The sequence below is a fragment of the Polypterus senegalus genome, chromosome 1 (assembly GCF_016835505.1).
Source record: "Polypterus senegalus isolate Bchr_013 chromosome 1, ASM1683550v1, whole genome shotgun sequence".
NCBI classification, from domain to species: domain Eukaryota; kingdom Metazoa; phylum Chordata; class Cladistia; order Polypteriformes; family Polypteridae; genus Polypterus; species Polypterus senegalus.
In genome coordinates this window covers 31,118,900-31,142,578 of record NC_053154.1, presented here as the reverse complement: position 1 = coordinate 31,142,578, position 23,679 = coordinate 31,118,900, and the positions used below count along the sequence as shown (strand labels likewise).

Genomic DNA, 23,679 nt, shown 5'->3' with positions numbered 1-23,679 from the left:
CGTGGAAACCAGGTTTTCTGATTAAAAAACAATAATGTTTAAAACAGTATCATTTCCATACAACAGATTTTGGCAAATCGTTTACATGCAATTATTTATATCCATTTATACACTAATAATGGCAATTATTAAATGATAATAATAATAATAATAATTATTATTATTATTAAATAATTCCTCCCATATACTGTAAGTAACATTTCTCAGACTGCCTTCTTCCATCTCCGAAACATTTCTAGACGTCCTGTTCTTATGCAACACAGTACTGAAGTATTGGTTAATGCCCTAGTCACTTCACTGAAGTAATCATAGATTACTGTAATGCTTTTCTATCTGGCATCCCACAAAACGTATCCATCGGTTACAACTTCTTCAAAATTCTGTTGCCAGGATAATAACCTGTTGTAAATCCACTGAACATATTACACCTATTCTCTCTCAACTTCACTGGCTCCCTGTTAACTACAGAATACAATACTAAATACCGCTCTTAACATTTAAAGCTCTCCACAACCTCACTGATCTCCTACAGACTTGCACTCCGCTCGCTCATTCAAATCCTCATCTGCAGCTCTACTTTCTGTACCACACATCAAACTCTGTTCTATGGGAGCTCGAGCATCTCTCATAGTGCTCCTCAACTTGGGAATTCTCTTCCCTCTCATATACGTCAGCTCAATTCAATAACACATTTTAAAACTGCCCTCAAAACTTATCTTTTCAAACTGGCATACCAATTGTGAATTTTGCACTGTTACTGCCATTTATCTTTGTTTGTTTGCTAATTATTGCTTTTTGATTTATCATTCTCTTGTTTTAATTTTACTAATGTTGTTTAATTTTATTGTAAGGTGACCTAAAGTGATTATAAAATGGGATTTTCTAATGGCCAAATATAACCAAAACAATTGTTCAGCCTTACCTATGAGACGTAATCCCCCGGCATCAGGTTAGGCGCGTACAGTGGTTTGTACAATCCCAAGCAGCACATTATTCATTACTACACTCCACAGTGTACCACTCGCAATATGGCGGCGACGTTGACGTACGATACTGCTGGTCATGCGGCGTCTAGTAATTCTATGTCTATGGTGGATCAATGGAGATGTCATTAAGAGTCGGGGTCTTCGGCTGGGCTGCAGAGGGATGAGAGGAGAGAGGATCAGGTTAGAGTGCCAACCCCTGGTCTAGCTGACAAATAAAACTATTTGAGACTTTAAACTGTCCCCCATGTGCACATGTGTGACAATATATAATGGATGGGATGACAGCTCCCCTGTTTACAATAACTATTTGTTGTATGTCCCAAAATCACAAAGCTAATGTCTTTAATGGGCTTTAAACATGCCCTGTTTTTTGACAGCCCCCTCAGCCTTAACTCTCTTAAGACCACAATAAAAGCATTCCCCCAAAAAATCCTTATTTAGATACCACACACATAGACTAGTGACATATTTGACTCCCACCATTCCAATGTGTACATCATTGAGATGTAGGGGAAAGCTAAAGTACCTGGAGAAAGATCACCACAAACACAGAGAGAACATGCAGCCAACATCATGCTATAAAGGATTTGAAGTCAGTGTCTTAAAGCTGTAGGGCCGCATTACTAATCATTATGCTACTGCAGAGGGTCAAAATGCTGTTTCTTTACAGCTCTAGAGTTCCAAGTTTAAATACAGTACTGGCCTAATTACAGTCTATGTAGAGTTAGCACATTCTCTATTTCCTTACTGATTTTTCTCTCTGTACTCCAGTTTCCCCAAATCTCCCTAAAATGTCCAGACTAGATTTACTGCAGTGATTCTAAACTGGCCTAATGTGGGGAAATACGTGTAAGCACACCTTACGATGGACTATCCATTTCAAAGCTGCTTCCAGCCTTATTATCAATGACAATTGGATATGGTCCAAAAATGCCTGCCCAACACGGTGAACCTGTATAATCTGTTTGAAAAGAACTGCATTCAATGTTGGGAGGGTAAAATTATGCAGACAGTTATGTTAATACTTAAGCAAATATGTTTCAATAAATGAATGAATAGTGCAGAACAGTACAAATAGTTAAAATGTAATACTGTATATATTGGAACAGTCATATGGTCACCATCCTATGTCATTAGTGAGCAATCCTCTTATGTACATCTATGTACAAGTAAATGAAACAGCAGTAAACTTAGCAAAAATTCATTAGGTCAGTGCTGGCCAGCATTACATAGCACATGCTGTTGAGTGGAATTAATCAAAGCACCAAGTGCCACAGGGACCCAAAACTTCTGATGAGTTTCTGGAAAGGTTTGAGTTTGAAAAGTCGATCGACATTGGAATGATTTTTCTAAACTGTTTGAAGGATGATATCTCTAGTTTTCTTTCAAATAATAATAATCAAGGCTCCACTGAGAATTGAACTCATAACCCCTGGTTTATAAGGCCAGTGCTCTAACCACTGCACCAAGGATTGCACCCATGAGGCAAGGTATAGCTGTGACTTTTGAGAGACGATCTTGTTTTCATTCTAACCTTTTTCCTAATCAGTGACCACTTTCACCACTAATTAGTTTATTTTCCCTTCATTTTAATAGCCTTGCTTTTAAGGATTCAGACTTCTGAATTGATTCTTTTCTTCATTAAATGGCAGCCAAACAGAAATGAGATGTGAAACAAGCCAACAGATGGCAAGCTAAATTGAGTTTTCCAACTCCAACCAATTTCACTCCAACCAGTTTCTTAATGAAAACTCGATTCTTGCTGTTAATTAAATCCGTTATTTAATTCCATGGCCTGTTGCTACTCTCATTCTGCCACAGCAGACATTTCCAAAGCTGTTGATTTTCTGTTTTTTTCTAAGAACACCATCAAAATGTTTTGGTGACCTGAAAGATCAACCTTACTAAGATCTTCATTCTTTATTTTCAGATATTGTGTGGTGGGCACAGGTGAGCTGGTCATGTGGCAGCTTGTTTTGTGTCTCATTATTTATTTGATTGCTAATTAAGGAAGAAGAAACAACTAAGGGATCTGAGTCAAGTTAATTAAAACTAAAGAAAAAGAAGTTAATTAGCAGCAAAAACTGGTCACTAATTAAGAAGATGGCTAGAATGAAAACCTGCAGTCACTGCGGCCCACCAGGACCAGAGTTCGACATCCCTGTTCTACAGCATGATTAGAATCGTCTGAGTATTAAAGGCGTAGGTCTATTTTATAAACATATTTTATTACATCAATTTTAATAGAGAATATAACTATAATTAGCATTATTCTATATTAGCATTGATGTGAACAATTTGTGAAATTAGTGTTAAGAATAATAATAATAAAAAAAAACCAACATACCAGTCATTTGTTTTTGCAGGTATATGACTGGCATTTTTTTTATATATATTATTTATTTATATAATATTTTTACCACAGTAAATTAATTAAGAATTATTGGTCTTTATATACCAGAAAGACTATCCTGATGTCTTCTGTAGGAAATACGTACATATAGTTCATCTATCTTTTCAGGTAACAATGAACTCACCCAAACAATGAATTGAAAAAAAAAAGTTTGTAAATTGGCAAAGATGAAGTCAAGAAAAAAGAGTTTTCACTTTCAATGATTAGTATTTTTATAATTATACAGAATTTAATTTTATTATTTTTTTAAAGCTCGTTCTGTACAATGAAACTATGATTATACAATTCACCAGTGTTTATTATATTTGTACATTATTATATCTTTCTTTACACATTTTGCACACATATTTAATAACTGTAATAAACTGCACCAAGAATGTTTTAAAAAATCATTCAAAAAAATGTACATGAATGTAAATACAGGTATATCAATCCGTTCATAATCCATTTAGACTGCCAGATTACAAACAAAATGTCACATATGTAACCTTATATCAAAGGGTGGTAAAACAACAATAATCAATACATTTTTGAAACTTTTATGACAATTAAATAAACATATATTTTTTACTTAAGGTTTTTTATCTCCACAAACCGAGACAACATAATAACATTTTTAGAAAGTTCAAAAATAAACACAAATCGCAAAGCCTGTGTGTGCTGACTCAAACAAGCTTTTGCAGAATACATTAATTGACAAGAGGGGAGGCAAAGAGTTCCATAGAAGTCTGTGTACAGAAAAGAAAAGTTACCAACAAAAAGGACTGGAGAAATGTATTAATTAAGAAATATGCCAGTCAATAAATAATCTTAGATTGCGAAAATCATTCTGTGATGCAATTATTCAAAAGTCTTTTTTCACTCGACTGTCACACGTGTTCAGGATCTCCAACGTCTCAGTAACTCAGCGATTGTGGGTGTGGCATCAGACATTTAGGATCGTAATGGAAGTGGGAGCATTATAGCCAATATTTTAGCTTTGTTCTGCTATGTTCCCGAGGCCAGTCATATTCGAAAATCAATAGAAAGCATGATTGTGCACTACAGTGGTCCCGAGAACTGATAAGGTGATCCCTCTGGCCATTCACAGAAGCCGCGTAGTTTGACGAACCATAAAAAATAGCGATACTGCTGCATGTTTACATCATATCCCAAGTTACATATTATACATTGCTCGTAATACAAATTATAACATAACCTAAATATCACAGTAACGCGTTTAGAATATTTTTACATAAGTACATAAGTTCGTTAAAGATATTGAAATGACAAATTAGAAAGTATATGCATAACGTTCTGAAACTGGACTGTTTTGAAAGACGTTCAAGATTGGCGCACATGCGACACAGGCACACGCATCCACGCTGGCCTCTTTGCAGTCATTTAAATAGGCACTTGAGGGTCTGTTTTAGCGACAGGCGCAACTATTTGACACCTAAAAGAGAAAAGTACATAATACAAAATATACAAGTTGAGGTGACCTTTCTCAGGCTCAGTTTTAAACAGTAAGCAAGTAAGTATTTTATGTAGTACAGAATGTTCCTCTGTTTTAAGAAAATACGTGGTGAAGCATTGCTTATGGAATATGGATTTAATGATTGTATTCGTTGATTATCGACATATGTATATTAGTTGTGGCACTAAAAAAGAAAATCTAAACATTTGAGAAAAGAAGCAATCTTTTTTTTTTTTGGTTGATGGTATGCCTGCATTTAACTCTGTCAATGATGTTTCATAAGATTGTTTACATGATCCGCGTCAAAGCCGTTCCATCTAATATCACTAAATCGCTGTAAAAAGGGTAAGGACAGTAATTTGGTATCACTTTCAGCAAACACATTCAGTCAGGATGGCCGAGCGGTCTAAGGCGCTGCGTTCAGGTCGCAGTCTCCCCTGGAGGCGTGGGTTCGAATCCCACTTCTGACAAGCTGTTTTCTAATCTAACGCTGGGCAGTCGTGATATTCTTGAAATCACCCACTCTTTCCTTCAGAAATCTGATTCTTAATAATGTAACGCTGAGAACCTCATCTTCTGGCATACAGACAACTAATTGTGCGAAGTGAACCAACCTGCCTACAAAAACGTGGCCTTACATTTATGATACAGATTGTGTACTTATACCACACTGTCGACAACTAATGTGATCTACCTAATTCTCTCTATGAAATGTGCCGATACTACCATCAATGTGGGAGAAGCTGGACAAACACTCGACCAAAGAATGAATTTACAAAGGTTCCACGTTAAACATGGCAATAGGGATGTTCCTGAAGGATATCACTTTAACAGCCATGGACACCCTGAGAAGGACTTTAAAGTCACAGTGCTTATTGGCAACTTCAAAACACAGTATGAGAAAAAAGAATGAGAAGTTAAACTCATGCTAAAATTGAACACATTACACCATGGTTTAAATAGAGACAAGAGTTTTATAACAAGATATGAGGATTATTTACATCTCCCTGACTGACCCAGACAACCTGACTACAGCTCCACATTGTATGGAAAAACTCATCAAAAACCTCAAGAGACTTTGCTGGGCAGTTATCTTATCCAAAGATCTTGACTCTTGATTGTTCTCCTCTCTTGCTAAACGAATCTTGTGTTTTCTGAGAGCATATTTGTTAGTGGCAGAAAGAGTGATGCTTGACTTCGAAAAGGGAAACCTGTGCCGGAATGGGAAAGTAATCTGACATCAAGCCATCAGCCTTTGCACTGTCATCATCCAGATCCACAGTGCCAGGAAAGACTCCTACAAGTGACAACTGTCACCACTGATGGGCAAACCAGAATATACCGTATATGAGCAAAGTGTTACATTTTTAGGAACACATGTACACCTGCTTAGCCATGCAATTACCTCATCAGCCAATCCTGTGGCAGCAGCGCAGTTCCTAAGTTCATTCAGATGCAGGTCAGCAGCTCCAATTAATGTTTACATCTAACACCAGAAAGGGGAAAAATGTGATCTCAGTGATTTCAACCATGGCATTATTTTGGTATCAGAAGGTCTGGTTTGAGTATTTCTGTAATTGCTGAGCTCCTGGGATTTTCATACAGCACACCAGTCTCTAGAGTTTACTCATAATGGTGTAGAAAAAAAAAAAACACCCAGCAAGTGGAGGTGCTGCAGATAGAAATGCCATGTTGACGAGAGAGGTCAGAAGAGAATGGTCAGTCTCGTCTGAACTGGCTAAAAGGCTACAGTAACACAGATAAGCCCTCTCTACAACCATGATAAACAGAAAATCATTGTAGAATGCACAACAAGGAGAACCAATTGGTATGCAGGCCACAACAGCAAAATACCACATTGGGCTCCACTCATGTCTGCCAAGAACAGGGAGCTTAGGCTGCAGTGTGCCCGTGGTCTCCAAAACTAGACATTTGAAGACTGGAAAAATGTAGCCTGGTCTGATGAATCTCAATTTCTTCCAAGGTACACAGATGTTAAGGTCAAAATTAGGCACTAACAGCATAAATCCATGTACCCAGCCTGCCTTGTGTCATCAGTCCAGGCTGGTGTTATGGTGTGGGCAATGTTTTCTTGGCACACTTTGGGCCCGTTTAATACTAATCAATTATTGTTTGAATGCCATGTCCTATTTGACAATTTTTATTGACTATGTGCATCCCTTAATGTCCACAATTTACCAGTCTTCTAATGGTATACAGTACTTTGCCGCTGCTGCTTGCTCAGAGAGATGCCCCGTAAAGCAAGAGTTGTTACAATGTTGTCATAACTCTTTTCTAAGTCAGATAAAATAGCCTTGTCATGATATCACTATCCATTAGGTTATATATTTATATACTGCTCAAAAAAATTAAAGGAACACTTTTTAATCAGAGTATAGCATCAAGTCAATGCAACTTCTGGGCTATTGATCTGGTCAGTTAAGTAGCAGAGGGGGTTGTTAATCAGTTTCAGCTGCTTTGGTGTTAATTAAATTAATAACAGGTACTCTAGAGGGGCAACAATGAGATGACCCCCAAAACAGGAATGGTTTAACAGGTGGAGGCCACTGACATTTTTCCCTCCTCATCTTTTTGGACTGTTTTTTCACTAGTTTTGCATTTGGCTACGGTCAGTATCACTACTGGTAGCATGAAGTGATACATGGACCCTACAGAGGTTGCACAGGTAGTCCAACTTCTCCAGGATGGCACATCAATACGTGCCATTGCCAGAAGATTTGCTCTTTCTCCCAGCACAGTCTCAAGAGCATGGAGGAGATTCCAGGAGACAGGCAGTTACTCTAGGAGAGCTGGACAGGGCCATAGAAGGTCCTTAACCCACCAGCAGGACCGGTATCTGCTCCTTTGGGAAAGGAGGAACAGAATGAGCACTACTAGAGCCCTACAAAATAACCTCTATCAGACCTCTGGAGTGAATGTCTCTGACCAAACAATCAGAAACAGACTTCATGAGGGTGGCCTGAGGGCCCGACGTCCTCTAGTGGGCCCAGTGCTCACTGCCTGGCATTGTGGAGCTTGATTGACATTTGCCATAGAATACCGGAATTGGCAGGTTCACCACTGGCACCTTTTGCTTTTCACAGAAGAGAGCAGGTTCATCCTGAGCACATGTGACAGACGTAAAAGGGTCTGGGGAAGCCGTGGAGAACATTATGCTGCCTGTAACATTGTTCAACATGACCAGTTTGGTGCGGGGTCAGTGATGGTCTGGGGAGTCATATCCACGCGGGGACGCACAGACCTCTACAGGCTAGACAACGGGACCTTGACTGCCATTAGGTATCAGGATGAAATCCGTGGACACATTGACAGACCCTATGCTGGTGCAGTGGTTCCTGGGTTCCTCCTGGTGCACAACAATGCCTGACCTCATGTGGCGCGAGTATGCAGGCAGTTCCTGGAGGATGAAGGAATTGAAACAATTGAATGGCCTTCACGATCCCCTGACTTAAACCCAATAGAACATCTGTGGGACATTATGTTTCGGGCCATTAGGCGCCACCAGGTTGCTCCTCAGACTGTATAACAGCTCAGGGATGCCCTCATACAGATCTGGGAGGAAATGCCACAAGACACCATCCGTCGTCTCATTAGGAGCATGCCCTGACGTTGTCAAGCATGCATACAAGCTCGTGGGGGCCACACAAGATACTGAAAAGCATTTTGAGTAGCAGAAATTAAGTTTTTGAAAAAATGGACTAGCCTGCCACATCTTCATTTCACTCTGATTTTAGGGTGTCTACACAATTGAGCCCTCTGTAGGCAGAAAACTTTTATTTCCATTAAAAGACTTGGCATCCTTTTGTTCCTAAGACATTGCCCTGTCGTTATTTGTATAGATATCCAACTTCATATTGAGATCTGATGTATCTAATGTGTTTCTTTAAAGTGTTCCTTTAATTTTTGTGAGCAGTGTATATGTACTGGTCATGAGGGGTGAAATCTAAATAATCAATGTAGGCCTCAAAATTAATAATTGCAATGCACCTATCAGAAGGTATTTTGTAATGAATGTACAGTAGTATTAAAATGCATTGGATTTGTCATTTCAACAGATGGTGAAACACAAACATTTGTAATAATGTCTTAACAATATACATTATATATATACATTATATATATATATATATATATATATATATATATATATATATATATATATATATACACTGCTCACAAAAATTAAAGGAACACTTTAAAGAAACACATTAGATACATCAGATCTCAATATGAAGTTGGATATCTATACAAATAACGACAGGGCAATGTCTTAGGAACAAAAGGATGCCAAGTCTTTTAATGGAAATAAAAGTTTTCTGCCTACAGAGGGCTCAATTGTGTAGACACCCTAAAATCAGAGTGAAATGAAGATGTGGCAGGCTAGTCCATTTTTCAAAAACTTAATTTCTGCTACTCAAAATGCTTTTCAGTATCTTGTGTGGCCCCACGAGCTTGTATGCATGCTTGACAACGTCGGGCATGCTCCTAATGAGACGACGGATGGTGTCTTGTGGCATTTCCTCCCAGATCTGTATGAGGGCATCCCTGAGCTGTTGTACAGTCTGAGGAGCAACCTGGCGCCTAATGGACCGAAACATAATGTCCCACAGATGTTCTATTGGGTTTAAGTCAGGGGATCGTGAAGGCCATTCAATTGTTTCAATTCCTTCATCCTCCAGGTACTGCCTGCATACTCTTGCCACATGAGGCCGGGCATTGTCGTGCATTAGAGGAAACCAGGACCTACTGCACCAGCGTAGGGTCTGACAATGGGTCCAAGGATTTCATCCTGATACCTAATGGCAGTCAAGATGCCGTTGTCTAGCCTGTAGAGGTCTGTGAGTCGCTCCATGGATATGCCTCCAAGATCATCACTGACCCACCACCAAACCAGTCATGCTAAACGATGTTACAGGCAGCATAATATTCTCCACGGCTTCTCCTGACCCTTTCACGCCTTTCACATATACTCAGGGTGAACCTGCTCTCATCTGTGAAAAGCACAGGACGCCAGTGGTGGACCTGCCAATTCTGGTATTCTATGGCAAATGCCAATTGAGCTCTCCGGTGCTGTGCAGTGAGCACAGGGCGCAGTAGACATTTGGGCCCTCAGGCAACCCTCATGAAGTCTGTTTCTGATTGTTTGGTCAGAGACATTCACACCAGTGGCCTGCTGGAGGTCATTTTGTAGGGCTCTGGCAGTGCTCATCCTGTTCCTCCTTGCCCAAAGGAGCAGATACTGGTCCTGCTGATGGGTTATGGACCTTCTATGGCCCTCTCCAGCTCTCCTAGAGTAACTGCTTGTCTCCTAGAATCTCCTCCATGCCCTTGAGACTGTGCAGGGAGACACAGCAAACCTTCTGGCAATGACACGTATTGATGTGCCATCCTGGAGAAGTTGGACTACCTGTGCAACCTCTGTAGGGTCCAGGTATCGCCTCATGCTACCAGTAGTGACAGTGACTGTAGCCAAATGCAAAACTAGTGAAGAAACAGTCAGAAAAGATGAGGAGGGAAAAATGTCAGTGGCCTCCACCTGTTAAACCATTCCTGTTTTGGGGGTCATCTCATTGTTGCTCCTCTAGTGCATCTGTTGTTAATTTCATTAACACCACAGCAGCTGAAACTGATTAACAACCCCCTCTGCTACTTAACTGACCAGATTAATATCCCATAAGTTTCATTGACTTTATGCTATACTCTGATTAAAAAGTGTTCCTTTAATTCTTTTGAGCAGTATATATTTATTGTATATACAGTATATCTGTGTATGTACTTGTAATGCTATAGCAAAAGTAAAACTAAGTTACTTTAATTTGGGTAATATGATTATACTAATAGCCAATTGTAATTTAACGTCAGTGTATATTTAGATATACACAACTTTTTTCCACTTACTTTAATTATTATACCAGGCTTAGTGCAGGCACAACTTTTATGCAATTTAACTTTTTAGTCTGTATTGCAATCCAATAAAAAGGGAATGGGCCAAGGTGATTTAAACATGTAAGTGTGTCTTCATTTTGATAAGTAAAAATATAACAAATGTACATATAATTTTTCTGAAGTACTAAGTTAAATCCTGCATTTTATTTTCTTTTGCATTTTATAAAAGGAATAAAGAGAAAGTCATTAAGAACCTTTTACAGCCTTGTCATTTTCAGTTGGTTGAAACCACACCTTGCTGTCACTTTAACCTTTGCTCAGTCCATTTCAAAAAACAAAAAAAAAAAAAAAAAAAAGGGCGAGGCATCTTTCACGTGTTCTACTTATTATGCATCCATGGTCGTACAGAAGAATAACTTTTATATTAACCGACATATATTAATCCATCTGTCCATTTTCTGTACCTGCATTTTCAAGTTCAATGGCACTTCTTGGCATACTGGGCACATTTTGACTACAGGTAGTCCAGAGTGAAAATTGTTGCGAAGGTTATGAAATGCCAGCAACAGACTGAAAGCGTATGGAATCCCCTCTGACAACTGAGATGTTTTAGCTAAGATCGCTTTAAGGTACCATATGTAAATAAACTAGCAAGATGATTTTTCCATTAACGTTTATAACAACGTTAAAAAAAACTTTCTTACTACATTGAGTATTTACAGCTAGGTCTGATATTGCAGATTTACCTGCGTGTGTTATATAACACGCACGATTAAAACAAAATCAGTACAGTATGTATTTCCATTGGCCACGTATGTCATAGGCGGGGGCTTATTTGCACTAGTTCCCGGAAGAAGACCAGTGGAATGAAGTTAAATCATTATTCACGAAGGCGCATTTGGAAACCGTGTTCATATTATATGAAGGTAATCGTTATTGTGTTTAGAAAAATGTTTTGGGGGCGGGACAAAACGCATAATGTCAAAGAATTACTTGATTTGATTACTGTAAGCAATATAAGGAACTCAACAGCAGTGAGACTATTTCTTCGACGGATGAATATTCCTGATGCGCAAGGTTGGGAAAGCAGTTAAGGTTGCCTGCATCCGATCTCAAGCAATGGTCAGATATATGAGATTTTGGCTTTTTCTGGCACCCGCTGAATTGTACTTTTATGTAGACCGTGTCTCAGGTGTTTCTTTTTAACGCGCAGAAAATCTTTTTTGATTATTTAAGAAATGTATATATCTATTAATAATCTATGAAGAGGTGGCCCCAATTTTGTACAGAAACTGTCTATTACAACCGCCTATTTACTGATAAATTTAGTAGAAGCAAAAATCTGAAGTCTTCGCGTGCTTACAGAATAGGTGAGTGTGCCTCTGATTTACGCATGCGTTATTCTCGAAACTCCTAATTTCTAATTTGCTCGTTTGTCACACCAAAAAACGGAAGCTGCGGTTCAGAGTTTGCATTGTAATAGTCCAGAAGCGGGGGACTTTTTATATTATCTGCCGAATAACAAAAGTTGCTAATACAAGTGTTGAAGTGCTCTCCATTCCTGCAGTTGATCCAGACTTTCTCATCCAGAGGTGTCCACTTCAGTCCCCGCAAACCGAAATACCTTATTAGAAGTATATTATTTTAATTTAAGGTGGCCTTTTGTTTTTAAATTCACGTGGCAGTTTGCGGTAAATGGACACATTCATTACATTTAATGGAGGCACACCTGGGAAGACGTACACATTTCACACAGGTAGAATGCTGGAGATGCCACGTTCACTTCAGCCAAGAACGTCAATTGATCGGTCATCTTGGAGCGGTCGACGTCTCATTGTAAAGGTGTACAGGGTGCAAGCATTTTACAACCTGCGTACACTGTCTTAACCTGTTCCAATCTAGCTATTAGTTACAACATTTATGAACGTAAGTGAGCCAGTCCTAGAGGTGGCCATGCATGGTCAAGCCATTAAACTACCTCCATAAGATAGATAGATGGGTGAAGTGTTTTTTGACCTTCTGTAGTTGATTCTTTTATACACACTTTTCACGTAGCTATCACCTTGGCAATTGTTTACCTGTTCTTCTTTCATGACTTCAGGCTGTCATTGCAGTATGGCCATTATAAAGTAATACAATACGTGAAAAGTGCACTGTGATCCATTTGCCCCAACTCTGTAAAGATCTTTGGTAATTGACAACTATAGTGCAATTTTTCTACACAGCTTTGTTTTTTTAAGTGGGGAAAATGCAACAGACATGATCTTTATATTAATTTGACCCACAACAAAGCATCAGAGAAGGAGAAGTGAAGGAGTGGATAATTAATAACCAGTAAGACACCCAGAGGGATGCCAATACATGTTGGAAATGAAAAGATAAAATTTAACTTGTTTAAATACTGGTAATTAATTAAATAGTTCGGCAAGGCTCCTTTAGTTACCTTACCTTTCTCTGTTGTAGGAGGGAGTCTCTGGCCTTTAGGCTTGTATCAAAGTAACTAAAGCACACTTGTTTTAGAAACAGAATAATACAATTTATTTATAAACACAAGGATTATCGAAATATGGTATGTTGAAATATGAGACAGGATGCAGATAGAGTATGCAGACAAACATATAACATAGAGAGACTGGCTTTAAAGTCTTTATAGATGATGTCTGATCTTGTGTGTTGTTGTTGCTTTGTTGCTTATCTGGGTTCAAGTGGAAGATCCTTTATGCCATGGGAGTTCACTCTTTCTCTTTCCTTCATGATCCCTTGTCCATGGTATGAATGGGAGATCACGGTACATTGTCTTCCCTGATTGCCTCCTGCTGTTTTCTCTGCAGCTTCATGGAGAAAACAAGACTTTAGATGCTGAAGTTCCTTTCTTGAAGCAATGGCTGCTCCTTAGCAAACAGGGCTCAGTGCTTAGTTTAGCACACTGGATCTCAGATTTCATGTCCACACAAGGGAAGAGTGGGTCACCTTTCCCACCTTTCCAGCTGTTCAGGGAGAGAGTGGCTCACCTACTTGTTAGTTTCTAAACGAAGGATTTTAGAATGTGCACGGAATGCCCCAGGGAAGAATCTAGAGTTCTCTCAGAAATCTTTCAGGGTTTCAGTGAGTGTGTTCCAAGAGAATTCTGGAACTTTACTTAACTTACCATTCTGTGGAAACCCTGTAGGGTGCAGCTAGTTTATAAAGGAAGGTTAAACCTTCTCCTGATTGAATTAAAGTCACTTTTAGTTACAGATTTGTATTTGGGTTACTTCTTTTTGTCCTATATTAAGAATGGTGAGATTTTACATTGTGTTTTTATTCTTTCCTAACAGGAATTTTTGAGGATTTACTAACAACCAACCTTCATTCCAAGATCCTTTTGCATCCACAATGGAGTCTGCCACAGCACCCCAGCAGAATCCTCATTTACACCAAAAACCCTCTTCCCGCTTTTCCTTGCAAAACCCACTACTAAGTGCAATGGATAATCTTTCAAAGGAACCAAACAAACAGTCACACAATCTTTTACTTACACAACAGCATGGTAGACTTAATGGTTTGAAGTCGGAAGCATTATCTAAATTGGCAAAAACTTCATTGCCTTTAGACAGCAGTATGTCTTCCTCAAAGATCCATTGCAGTGAGACCACCATACTCAGTCAGAAGGATTTAGCTCTTTGCTCAACTTTGAATTTGTCACAGGGTTCTGCTTTGAATTTTAGTACTCTGTTCAAACCTTCACCTCTTACTTCAGTGAAGCTAACTGGGTTTCCGGAAAAACTGGCAAGCCCATTTTTACCTCAAAATGACATCAGTCAGAAACCTGGAACTTGGGAAAATGAACCGCCTGTTCCTGATGACTCTATGGTGTCAGAGGAGAAAATGGATGAAGATAAAGAACTGAAGGTATGTATTTTATTTTTCATAGCAGGAGCCTAAGAAAACATTTGAATAATATTAATGCATTTATTTGGCAGTTAATGTTAGCTCAGCGTAATGGTTACTATGGGTATTTGATGGTTGTATATGAATACAGAGATTATTTGTATCTCATCAAAATTGAAATATAATGCTAAGTCTACAGAAACATGTAACTTTTGATAAAATTTCTGTTTTAAAACACACAGCTATACCATTCATTGCTCTTGAGAGTGTAAGAGCATGCCACTGAAAATGTTGCATCTTTCAACACAGAGTATTTGAAAATAAGAAAATTTGATCCTAAACTCTGGGCAGTCTATTAGGAGCATAACTGGGTCTGGCTAATATAGCTAAACATAATTACCATGATACAAAAAATACTTTGGATAATAACAGCAATTGTCATAATAATTAAGAAAATAATGTTTTATGTTTGAGAGGAATCTTCATTTATCTTTCACCATGTTTATAAAATTGATTTTGAAAGCTGCAACAAAACCTTACAGACACAGTGCATTCAGAAAGTATTCAGACCCATACACCTATATCATATTGTGTTATGTTAAAGCCTTATGTTAAAAAAGTTTAAATTCACTTTTTCCCACATCAAGCAATACTCAATACCGCAGAATGGTAAAGCAAAAACAGGATTTTAAGCATTTTTGTAAATTTATCAAAACAAAAAAATGGAAATATCCCATTAACACAACTATTCTGACACCTTACTCAGTACTTATTTGAAGAGTCTTTGGCAGTTATTACAACCTGGAGTGTCCTTGGGAATAATGTGACAAACATCACATACTTAGATTTAGGGATTTTTTTGCCATTATTCCCTGCAGATCCACTCAACTTCTGTCAGGTGGCATGGAGACCAAACTTCTAAGTGTAACCTTCCTCCACCTAATGGAAGGTAGCAGCTTTATGCAAATGGTTCTCAGCCCATTACAGTGTTTCCAGTGTTCTAACTTATAAATTTTAATAATTTTTAATTTTATAATTTATAAAAAAAAAAAAAAAACTTCACGTTGATTTGAGATGACAGACAGGATTCCTTTCTGCTCTCAGCGGGAGTAGCTCTGCTGCAGCCACCCACAGGAAGGCTGCTTGCATTATGAAGGGGATGAGAAAAAGCCCTCAGGAGTCCCATCCCCAGAAGAGTCAAAACCATTGGAGAGCCAGTGGGGTTAGGCCTGTTGGGGATCAGAACTGGTGTGGTGCTAAGGCGTCAAATGCTGCAGAGCAACACTAGGTTCCCAATTTGAGGCGGCCCATCTAGGTAGGCGCATGGAATGTCTTGTCTGTCTGGTATGATGATCATCTTTCCTTGCTGTTGGAGGAGCTTCGTAAATTTTGTATTTCAGTGGCGTTAGTCTCTGAGGTGCGCAGACCTGGGACTGGCCAGATCTCTGTATGTGGGTACGCCTTTTATTGGTCTGGTCGCTGTGATGTCTGTCATACTCGGGGAGTGGCTGTTTTTGTGGTGGATTGGATCCTTCCAATGGTGTCCGATGTCACTGTTTTCAACGAGCGTGTTATGTGACAGATTAAGGCACTTTCTGGGTGTCTTGTCTGTTGTCTCAGTGTGTGCTCCAGCTGCAGTGAGTGATGTCTCAGTGAGGGAGGCATTTAATTCGCAGCTTCACTCGGTGGTTGATAGATGCTCATGAGGTGACACTCCTCTGGTCATGGGTGACTTCAATGCAACCACTGGCAATGACAGGGCTGGATATGAGGATTGTGTTGGTCCCCATGGGTTTGACGACCGTAGTGAAAGTGGCTCCATGTCTCTTGACTTTGCAAAAGGTCAGGGGCTGCTGATTGCTGGATCCTGGTTCCAGCTACCCTGATTCACATCGTTGGACTTGGTACACCAATACTAGTGGTGCAGTGAAGAAAATCAATCACATTCTCGTGAGTAGACACTGTAGACTTTTACAAAACTGCAGGGTCTACAGAAGAGCCAAGTTTGTGAATTCTGACCACAGACTTGTTTCTACTCTGAAGATCCAGCTTGGGTCCAGTAGGCTACCTCCTGCTAGGAAAATGAGGCTGGCCTGACCAGACTGCAAGATTAGGCTGTTTCAAATGAGTTTGTGTGAGGAACCTATGGACTTGGGTGAAACTGCTGATCCTAATGTGATTTTGGAGGACCTTGCGTGCCAAGACCTTAAAGTTTGCTAAGGGTTGTGTTGATATTACCAGTGTTACCAGAAGGAGGTGTTTCATCTTGCAGGACACTTTGTATACCATTGTTAGGAGTCGCAGTGAATGGTTTGATAGCAACTCTGGTCTGTACCAGGACCTGAGAAGGAGGGCTATGAGGGCTCTAAGTGCAGATGAGGAGGTGTTTGTTAGAGGAGTCTGTGAGCAAGTGACACACCCTCTGTGGTCTAGTGACCCCTGTCCTGCTTACAGAGGAATCAAAGAATTACGCACATCCAAATATGTTCCTCTGAGAGTCGCAGTCAGGATGGCTGATGGAACGGTCCTTACAGATGACACTGCAGTTGTGACCTGCTAGTCTGACTACTTTGAGCAGCTGTTTAAAGCTGATCCTTCGGCTAGGATGTTGGATATCTCTGGGTCCAAGGTTCTTGAGGCTGATACTCCAATTAGCTGTGAACCGCCCAATCTCACTGAGATTTCACAAGTGGTGAACGAGCTGAATGTAGGGAAGGCTTCAGGGATCTGTGGTATCATGGGTGAACCTCTCCAAGCTGGTGGTAAGGCTGTTTTGCTGGTATTGCAAGCATTCTTTGCTTCCATTTGGGAACTGACTGGAAAACGGTACTTGTCGTCCCTATCTAGAAAGGTAAGGGTAATCACCTAGATTGAGGCAACTACAAGGGGATAACACTGTTTCTGCTGCCAGGTAAGATCCTTCCTAGGGTCATCCTCAATACGATCTGTGATTACTTGCCTATCTTTCAGCAACCAGAGCATTCGAGTTTTAAGCCTAAGTAGTCTACCATTGACCACATCCTGGCACTGAAGGTTCTCATGGAGTGCAAACACTATTATCGGTAGAGTTTCTTTGCAGCTTTTGTCGATTTTCGCTGACTTTTCAACTTGGCTGATCGAGCTGCCTTGTGGGACATCCTGAGACTTCACGGGATCCTCTCAAAGTTGCTATATATCGTGGCTGGCCTGTACACTGGTGCTGTTAGTGCGGTGCAGAGTGAAAGCAGAACCTCTGCGTTTTTCCCAGTTGATTCTGGGGTTCATCAGGAATGTGTTCTTGCTGCTACTCTGTTCAGTGCTTGCATGGACTGGGTGTTGGGCAAGGTTGTTGGGTCCAGTGGGTGTCGGGCATCTGATTCAATGATCTTGACTTTGCTGACAATGCTTTGATGTTTGCAGAGTCAATGGAGGCTATGATTGGGGCTCTTGAGGGACTGAGCAAGGAGTCTTAGTGTCTGGGCTTGTGAGTGTCCTGGATAAAAAACACGATCCAGGGTTAGGGTTAGGGTAATTGTCTCTTAATTACCTCTTGGGCATAGCTATCAGCAGTGTGTCTGTCTGTTGAGAGAGTGTGACGATGCCAGTTCTCTTCAGGCTCCCAACGTCCGGATGGGAGTCCTGAACCCAACACCGTTGATAATGTCACCGAGATGAGCTGACAAATGGGGACAAATCTCACATGAAGCCAGGGGATATATTCAAAAAAAGTTTAAGTGCTTTTATTAAAAGCAATAATCAAAACAAAAAGTGCAAAAGTGCAGTGTCCAAAGATCAATAAATCACCGTTACTCGCAGCCAGCAGAGACTGACAGCCAAAAGCTCCTTCAGGTAACCTCCATCTTGGCCCCCTTCCAGATGTCACTGCCAGACTGTCGAGGTCAGCTCTCCTCCCTTGATCCTTTGCGCACATGCAGTCGCTCCTCAGATCCCATGGGAGGACACCTCTCTGCTCACCCCACTCACTGGTTTTCAGTGGGGCGAACTAGCCCCTAAAGCACAACTGACTAATGCTCCTATGCAGGGCCCCAGCTCGTGGTGTCTCCTCATCCAAGGTGGCCAGATCGTCCTGCCAAGCTGCCATTCATTCACTTACGTTCACCTCCATCAATCGATCTCTCCATACATTGATCTCTTTCTCCCCTTCTCTCTGGTTCATCGCGTACATATACACCTCCACGGGTGCCTCCGTGGGTGCAGCGCCTTAATCACACACCGCAGGAAGCCAATGAGGCAATCAAGAATGACCGCATCCACACGTGCAGGTGCGACTCACTCCAATTACCTCACTAACTCCCCGCGGTTGTGCGATTGTGCCCATGGAGAACGGCACAGCTATACGGATTTTAAAAAAAAAAAAAAAAAAAAACGGCCCTTTTTCTTGAAGCTGCGGACCCGCTATACCACAGAGGGTGTCGACCTTGCTGAGAGGTTTACTTACCTTGGCAGTGACATTCATGTTTCTGATGACTCTTCCTATGAAGTCAGTAGACGGATTGAGAGAGCATTGGGGGTCATGAGGTCACTGGAACTGGGTGTGTGGTGCTCCCAATATCTATGCAAAAGGACAAAGGTCCAAGTCCTTAGAGTCCTGGTGCTTCCTGTCTTGCTATATGGTTCTGAGACGTGGATGCTACACAGTGACCTGAGAAGAAGACTGGAATCCTTTGGTACTGTGTTTCTCTTGAAAATCTTTGGGTACTGTTGGTTTGACATTGTGTCAAATGAGCAGTTGCTCATGGAGTCCCGAACGAGGCACATTACCTGCACTATGATGGAGCATCAGTTGACTGCAGCAGATAGATGGTCATTTCTGGAGGGTGGGACTGGACTGCTTGTCTGCCTAGGAGGGGTGCCAACCAGGATTCTGAGCTGTTTTGTCCTGTTGTAAGTGCAGCAATTTGCTGTGCCAGTGCATGCTCCCAACCTGACCTGATAGGCCACCTGTGAAAATGAAGACCTATTTTCCACTGGTACACACATGCTTAATTTATTATTTTATGTATATATAATTAATGTGAAAATGTAATCACCCCCATGGAGATTGTTGACTTTTTCAACATACTTCTACAGGCAAACATTCGATCTTCATGCAAATCTTTACACAAAGGGGATATTGCTGAATAAAAACACAAAAAAAATTCCTTTTCAATCATTTATTCAACAAAATAATCAATACTTTTTTCAATTTGAGAGCATTGCATGTAAGTACACCATTGGCCTCAGAAGCTGGTATTTCCCCTTTTAGCAGAAATTATTTATTTTATATATTTTTTTTTTTTATAACCGCCCATCAGTCTATGACATTGCCTTAGCGTAATTTAGTAATGTTTGACTATTCGTCAAAGCAAAATTTACTTATCTGCAAGGTGTTTGTGGGTTTTCTTGCATGTACTGCTTATTTCAACCTCACACAATATTTCAGTTGGATTACAATTGGAGCTGCTATCTAGAACAGTCCATAACCCTCCGTTTGTTGTTTCTGAGTCATTTCTTGGTGGATTTGCCACTGTCCTTCTGATAATTGTTGTTTTGAAAGGTCCATTTTTGGTTCAACTTCAACATTCGGAGAAGTGGCCTCACATTCTCCTCAAGCACACTTTGATATGTTGCATAATTCATAGCTGACTTTTTGACTGGAAGCTTCCCGGGCCCTGAGGCAGCAAAGCAGCCCCAAACCATTACATTTCCAACACCATGCTTTACAGTCAGTATGAGGTTCTTCTCCTAAAATGCTGTCTTTGGTTTGTGCCTGTCATGTCTACTGTTACTGTGGCCAGACAACTCTGTCTTCGATTCATCTGTCCAGAATACTTTGTTCAAAAAGGCTTGGTTTGTGCCTATATGTTCAATGGTAAACTGTAGTCTTGCTTTAATATTCTTTTTGGACAGCAAAGGAATTTTAATGACACACCTCGTGTGCAGGTCAGATTTGTCCATTCTTTTTTTGATAATAGATGCATGCAGTTTGACACCAGTATTTTACAAAAGTTACCTGCAGATCCCCCAATGAAACCTTGGGGTTCTTGGAGACTTCTTTTAGTTTGAAACAGTCAGCTCTTTGGTTCAATTTGCTGGACTGGCCAGTCCTGGACATATTAGCAGTCGTTTGAGATCTACATCACTTGAGGATGATTTTCCTTACAGTGGAATGATTGATTTCAGATAATTTGGTGGTCTTTTTAAATCCCTTGCCAGATTCATAAGCATCCAAAACCTTCTTTCTGAGGACCTTACAGAGCTCCTTTTGATCTTGGCATAATGATACACACACATAAATATCAAAAAGAACACTAGACCCTCAATATCTTCATTTTAAATAAGACAAGTTTCATCTTCATACTCTCTAAGGATGTTCCAATCATTGGCACTTAAAATTAGAATCCGGTGTTCCAAATTATATTTCGTATTCGGTGTCATTTGCACCTCTGTCTGTACTACTCATCACTAATCATCATCTTTGGGTACAATTAAGGGAGCAAACTTAATTGTATCGAGAGGATGACAGGAAAAGGACATTGGTGACTTCTGCTGGGAGTGAAGCACATTGCACAGGCCAACTGATCATTTTCATCAAAGCCGCAACTCATAAACTCTGACCACAACAGGAAGTGATACACAACTATATACTTGTGGGTGTGGACTTCTTCCACCACGTTTTTGGACTTTGGGTCCTTCTCACAGCAAGTGGTGGGGTGGCTGACAGGAAAAGAACCACTGTGAAATCTGATTACAGTGAAGCACATTGCACAGGCCATCAGATCGTTTTCATCGCACACGAGCACAAATGATTGTCATACTTACAGTTTGGTCATGGAAAAAGTGGCAGCAGTCTTGTCAGAGTGACCTGTGGTGCTCTGTTTCATAAGAAGTGGATGAGTTACCTTTCTTCAAGGGCTGGAGGTCTGAGTATTTCCTAGTGTCAATTAAAAGAATACATAAAATGGAAAGACACAATGGATGAAATATGACTGGAATTTAAATACTTGTAAAATGTACTAGTAAATAATGTTGCACTGTTTTCACAGGATTCCACAAATATTGAGGAGTGTGAAGAGATGCCTATTTACGATTTATGGGACCTACCAGAAACAGATGAAACAGAGCCATTAGTTAAACTCTCGGATCGGATAGAACTATCTGATGAAATAGAAGAAAAACTTAAAGAAAATAAGGTGAGGTATCTACCAACTAGTAAAATTAAAATGACTTTCAAGTAAGTTCTGTTACATCATTAAATGGAGGGTCTTTTATACTATACAATATGTGTATATCATAAGAAAAAAAGATTTTAATTAAAATATACAATTGAGTATATTTAACAATGTATCATTAAGTTAAAAGTTGAAGATTGCCACATATACTGCTATTCACCACACCATTAAACGAGTTATACCATATATTAATGGGTCTTTGTGCAGAGAGTCTTTAAAAACTTAAAATGTTTGCCAAACGAGAGGGAACCATTCCTTTTGTCAAGCTTGTCTGATCAGCTCATCATTAAGTTGTCCCAGTATTTCAGTTAGATAGTTTTTACAGATTGACAGAGTTTCTTCTTCAGCTGCATGACTTAGGGAATCTGCAATACACTACCAAGTGCTTCCTGGCTTCAGTTTTAAGTACACTGGCATCCTTGGTGTGATGCATCATTTAGTTGGAACGAATTCTGTTGTATCCACTGTATCAGTGCCTTTGAGAAATTTTAACACCTGAATTAGATCTCTATTTTGCCTTCTCTGCTTAAGACTAAAGAGGTTTAACTCCCTGAACCTGACTTAGGATGCACTTGGTTGTTTCACTTCTGTGTATTTTTAAATGCTGCTGTGTCTTTTTCGTAGCACGGTGACCGGAACACTACGAAAGTACTCCAGATGTAGTCTCACTAGTGCACACTTAAAAAATCAGAGCATATTATACCTTAATTTATATTCAGCAATGAACCTAACATTTAATTTGCATCAACATAAATGCTTAAAATTTGTAGGGGTTTCTTCCAGTAAGACATTGTTGCCTTTCTATTTATTTATGATGAATGTTACTTTTGCTAACATGTCACACTTCACATTTTTCTACATTTAAACTACATTTTCCAAGTGTTAGCCCATTTCTGAAGGTTGTCCAAGTCCATGATAATTGTCATCCGATATAATTGTTTTGTATAGTGATGAAGTATTTTACTGTTTTTTTTTTTTTGTTGTTGCCTTTTCTCGTGTCATCTGCCTAACATCTCTGACTTGTTGCTTCTTCAGACTTATTCAAACATCATAACCAGCTGCTATCGAACTTTCTTGTGTACTGCCCATTTGACACAGACAACAGTGGACAACTTGGCTTGTTTGTCACTTCTTAAAAAATAAGCAAATGGTCATATATTAAGGAAACAATATTTTAGGGACCGGCAATATTTTTTTGCCCATTATGGTGATTGGCTTATGAGGCAATTTAGACTTCCAAGATCCATTTTCTTGGAACTATAGTAAGTGCTAAGTTGTTTCCAACATTAGAAAGACAGACTGCCCAACACTGGACTGCACCTATTCATATGCAGGTTTTACCAACAATTCTCTTTTTGGAAACAGAAATCTACTTGAGGAAACTGGCCGACAAGTCAGGAGTACCTTAGCCAAGTTTCACCCCATCATGCTACCTGTGCTGGAAGTCATACATGACTTATGTGGTGTTACATTCAGGTTCAATATTGTGTGGGTGTACATGTAAAAGTAAATTAGTAAAAGTAAATTTTCAGCAGTGTCCAGTTCTTCTAACATAATTGTGGCAATTGACAGCACTCATATTGCAATTAGTGAGAATGATGGTGCTTTTGTTAACCTTGCAGTCAGTTTGTGATGCCATGATGAGACTGTCAAATGGTGTGGCTCACTTGGCTGGGTCACCCTGTGGTTCATTTACTTTAAGGCAAAGTAGCATTAATCAGACAAGTTGCTGAAGGCACTATATGTGGTGGGTGGCTTGTTGGTAAGGTAGCTGTAATCTTGTCATTACATGTTCCAGGTGATAGTGGCTACTCACTGAAATATTTGTGCCTTACA

At 39.9% G+C, this 23,679-nt stretch overlaps 1 protein-coding gene and 1 non-coding gene across 5 annotated transcripts in view; both read left to right on the top strand.

The window, feature by feature from the left end:
- The first annotated feature begins 5,242 nt into the window (after positions 1–5,242).
- On the top strand, positions 5,243–5,325 carry trnal-cag. Its single transcript has one exon. It is a non-coding gene; the product is annotated as a tRNA-Leu (tRNA).
- Positions 5,326–11,590: 6,265 nt separating this feature from the next.
- The window catches only part of tep1 (telomerase-associated protein 1), a 156,932-nt gene continuing 144,843 nt past the window's right edge, over positions 11,591–23,679 (top strand). For 2 of the 4 annotated variants that reach the window (XM_039745513.1, XM_039745490.1), the window contains exons 1-3: positions 11,591–11,688; positions 14,080–14,653; positions 21,658–21,804. In XM_039745513.1, the coding sequence (XP_039601447.1) occupies positions 14,138–14,653; positions 21,658–21,804 (663 nt within the window). In that variant the 5' untranslated portion in view covers positions 11,591–11,688; positions 14,080–14,137. The other 2 variants (XM_039745498.1, XM_039745504.1) reach the window with 2 other exon arrangements.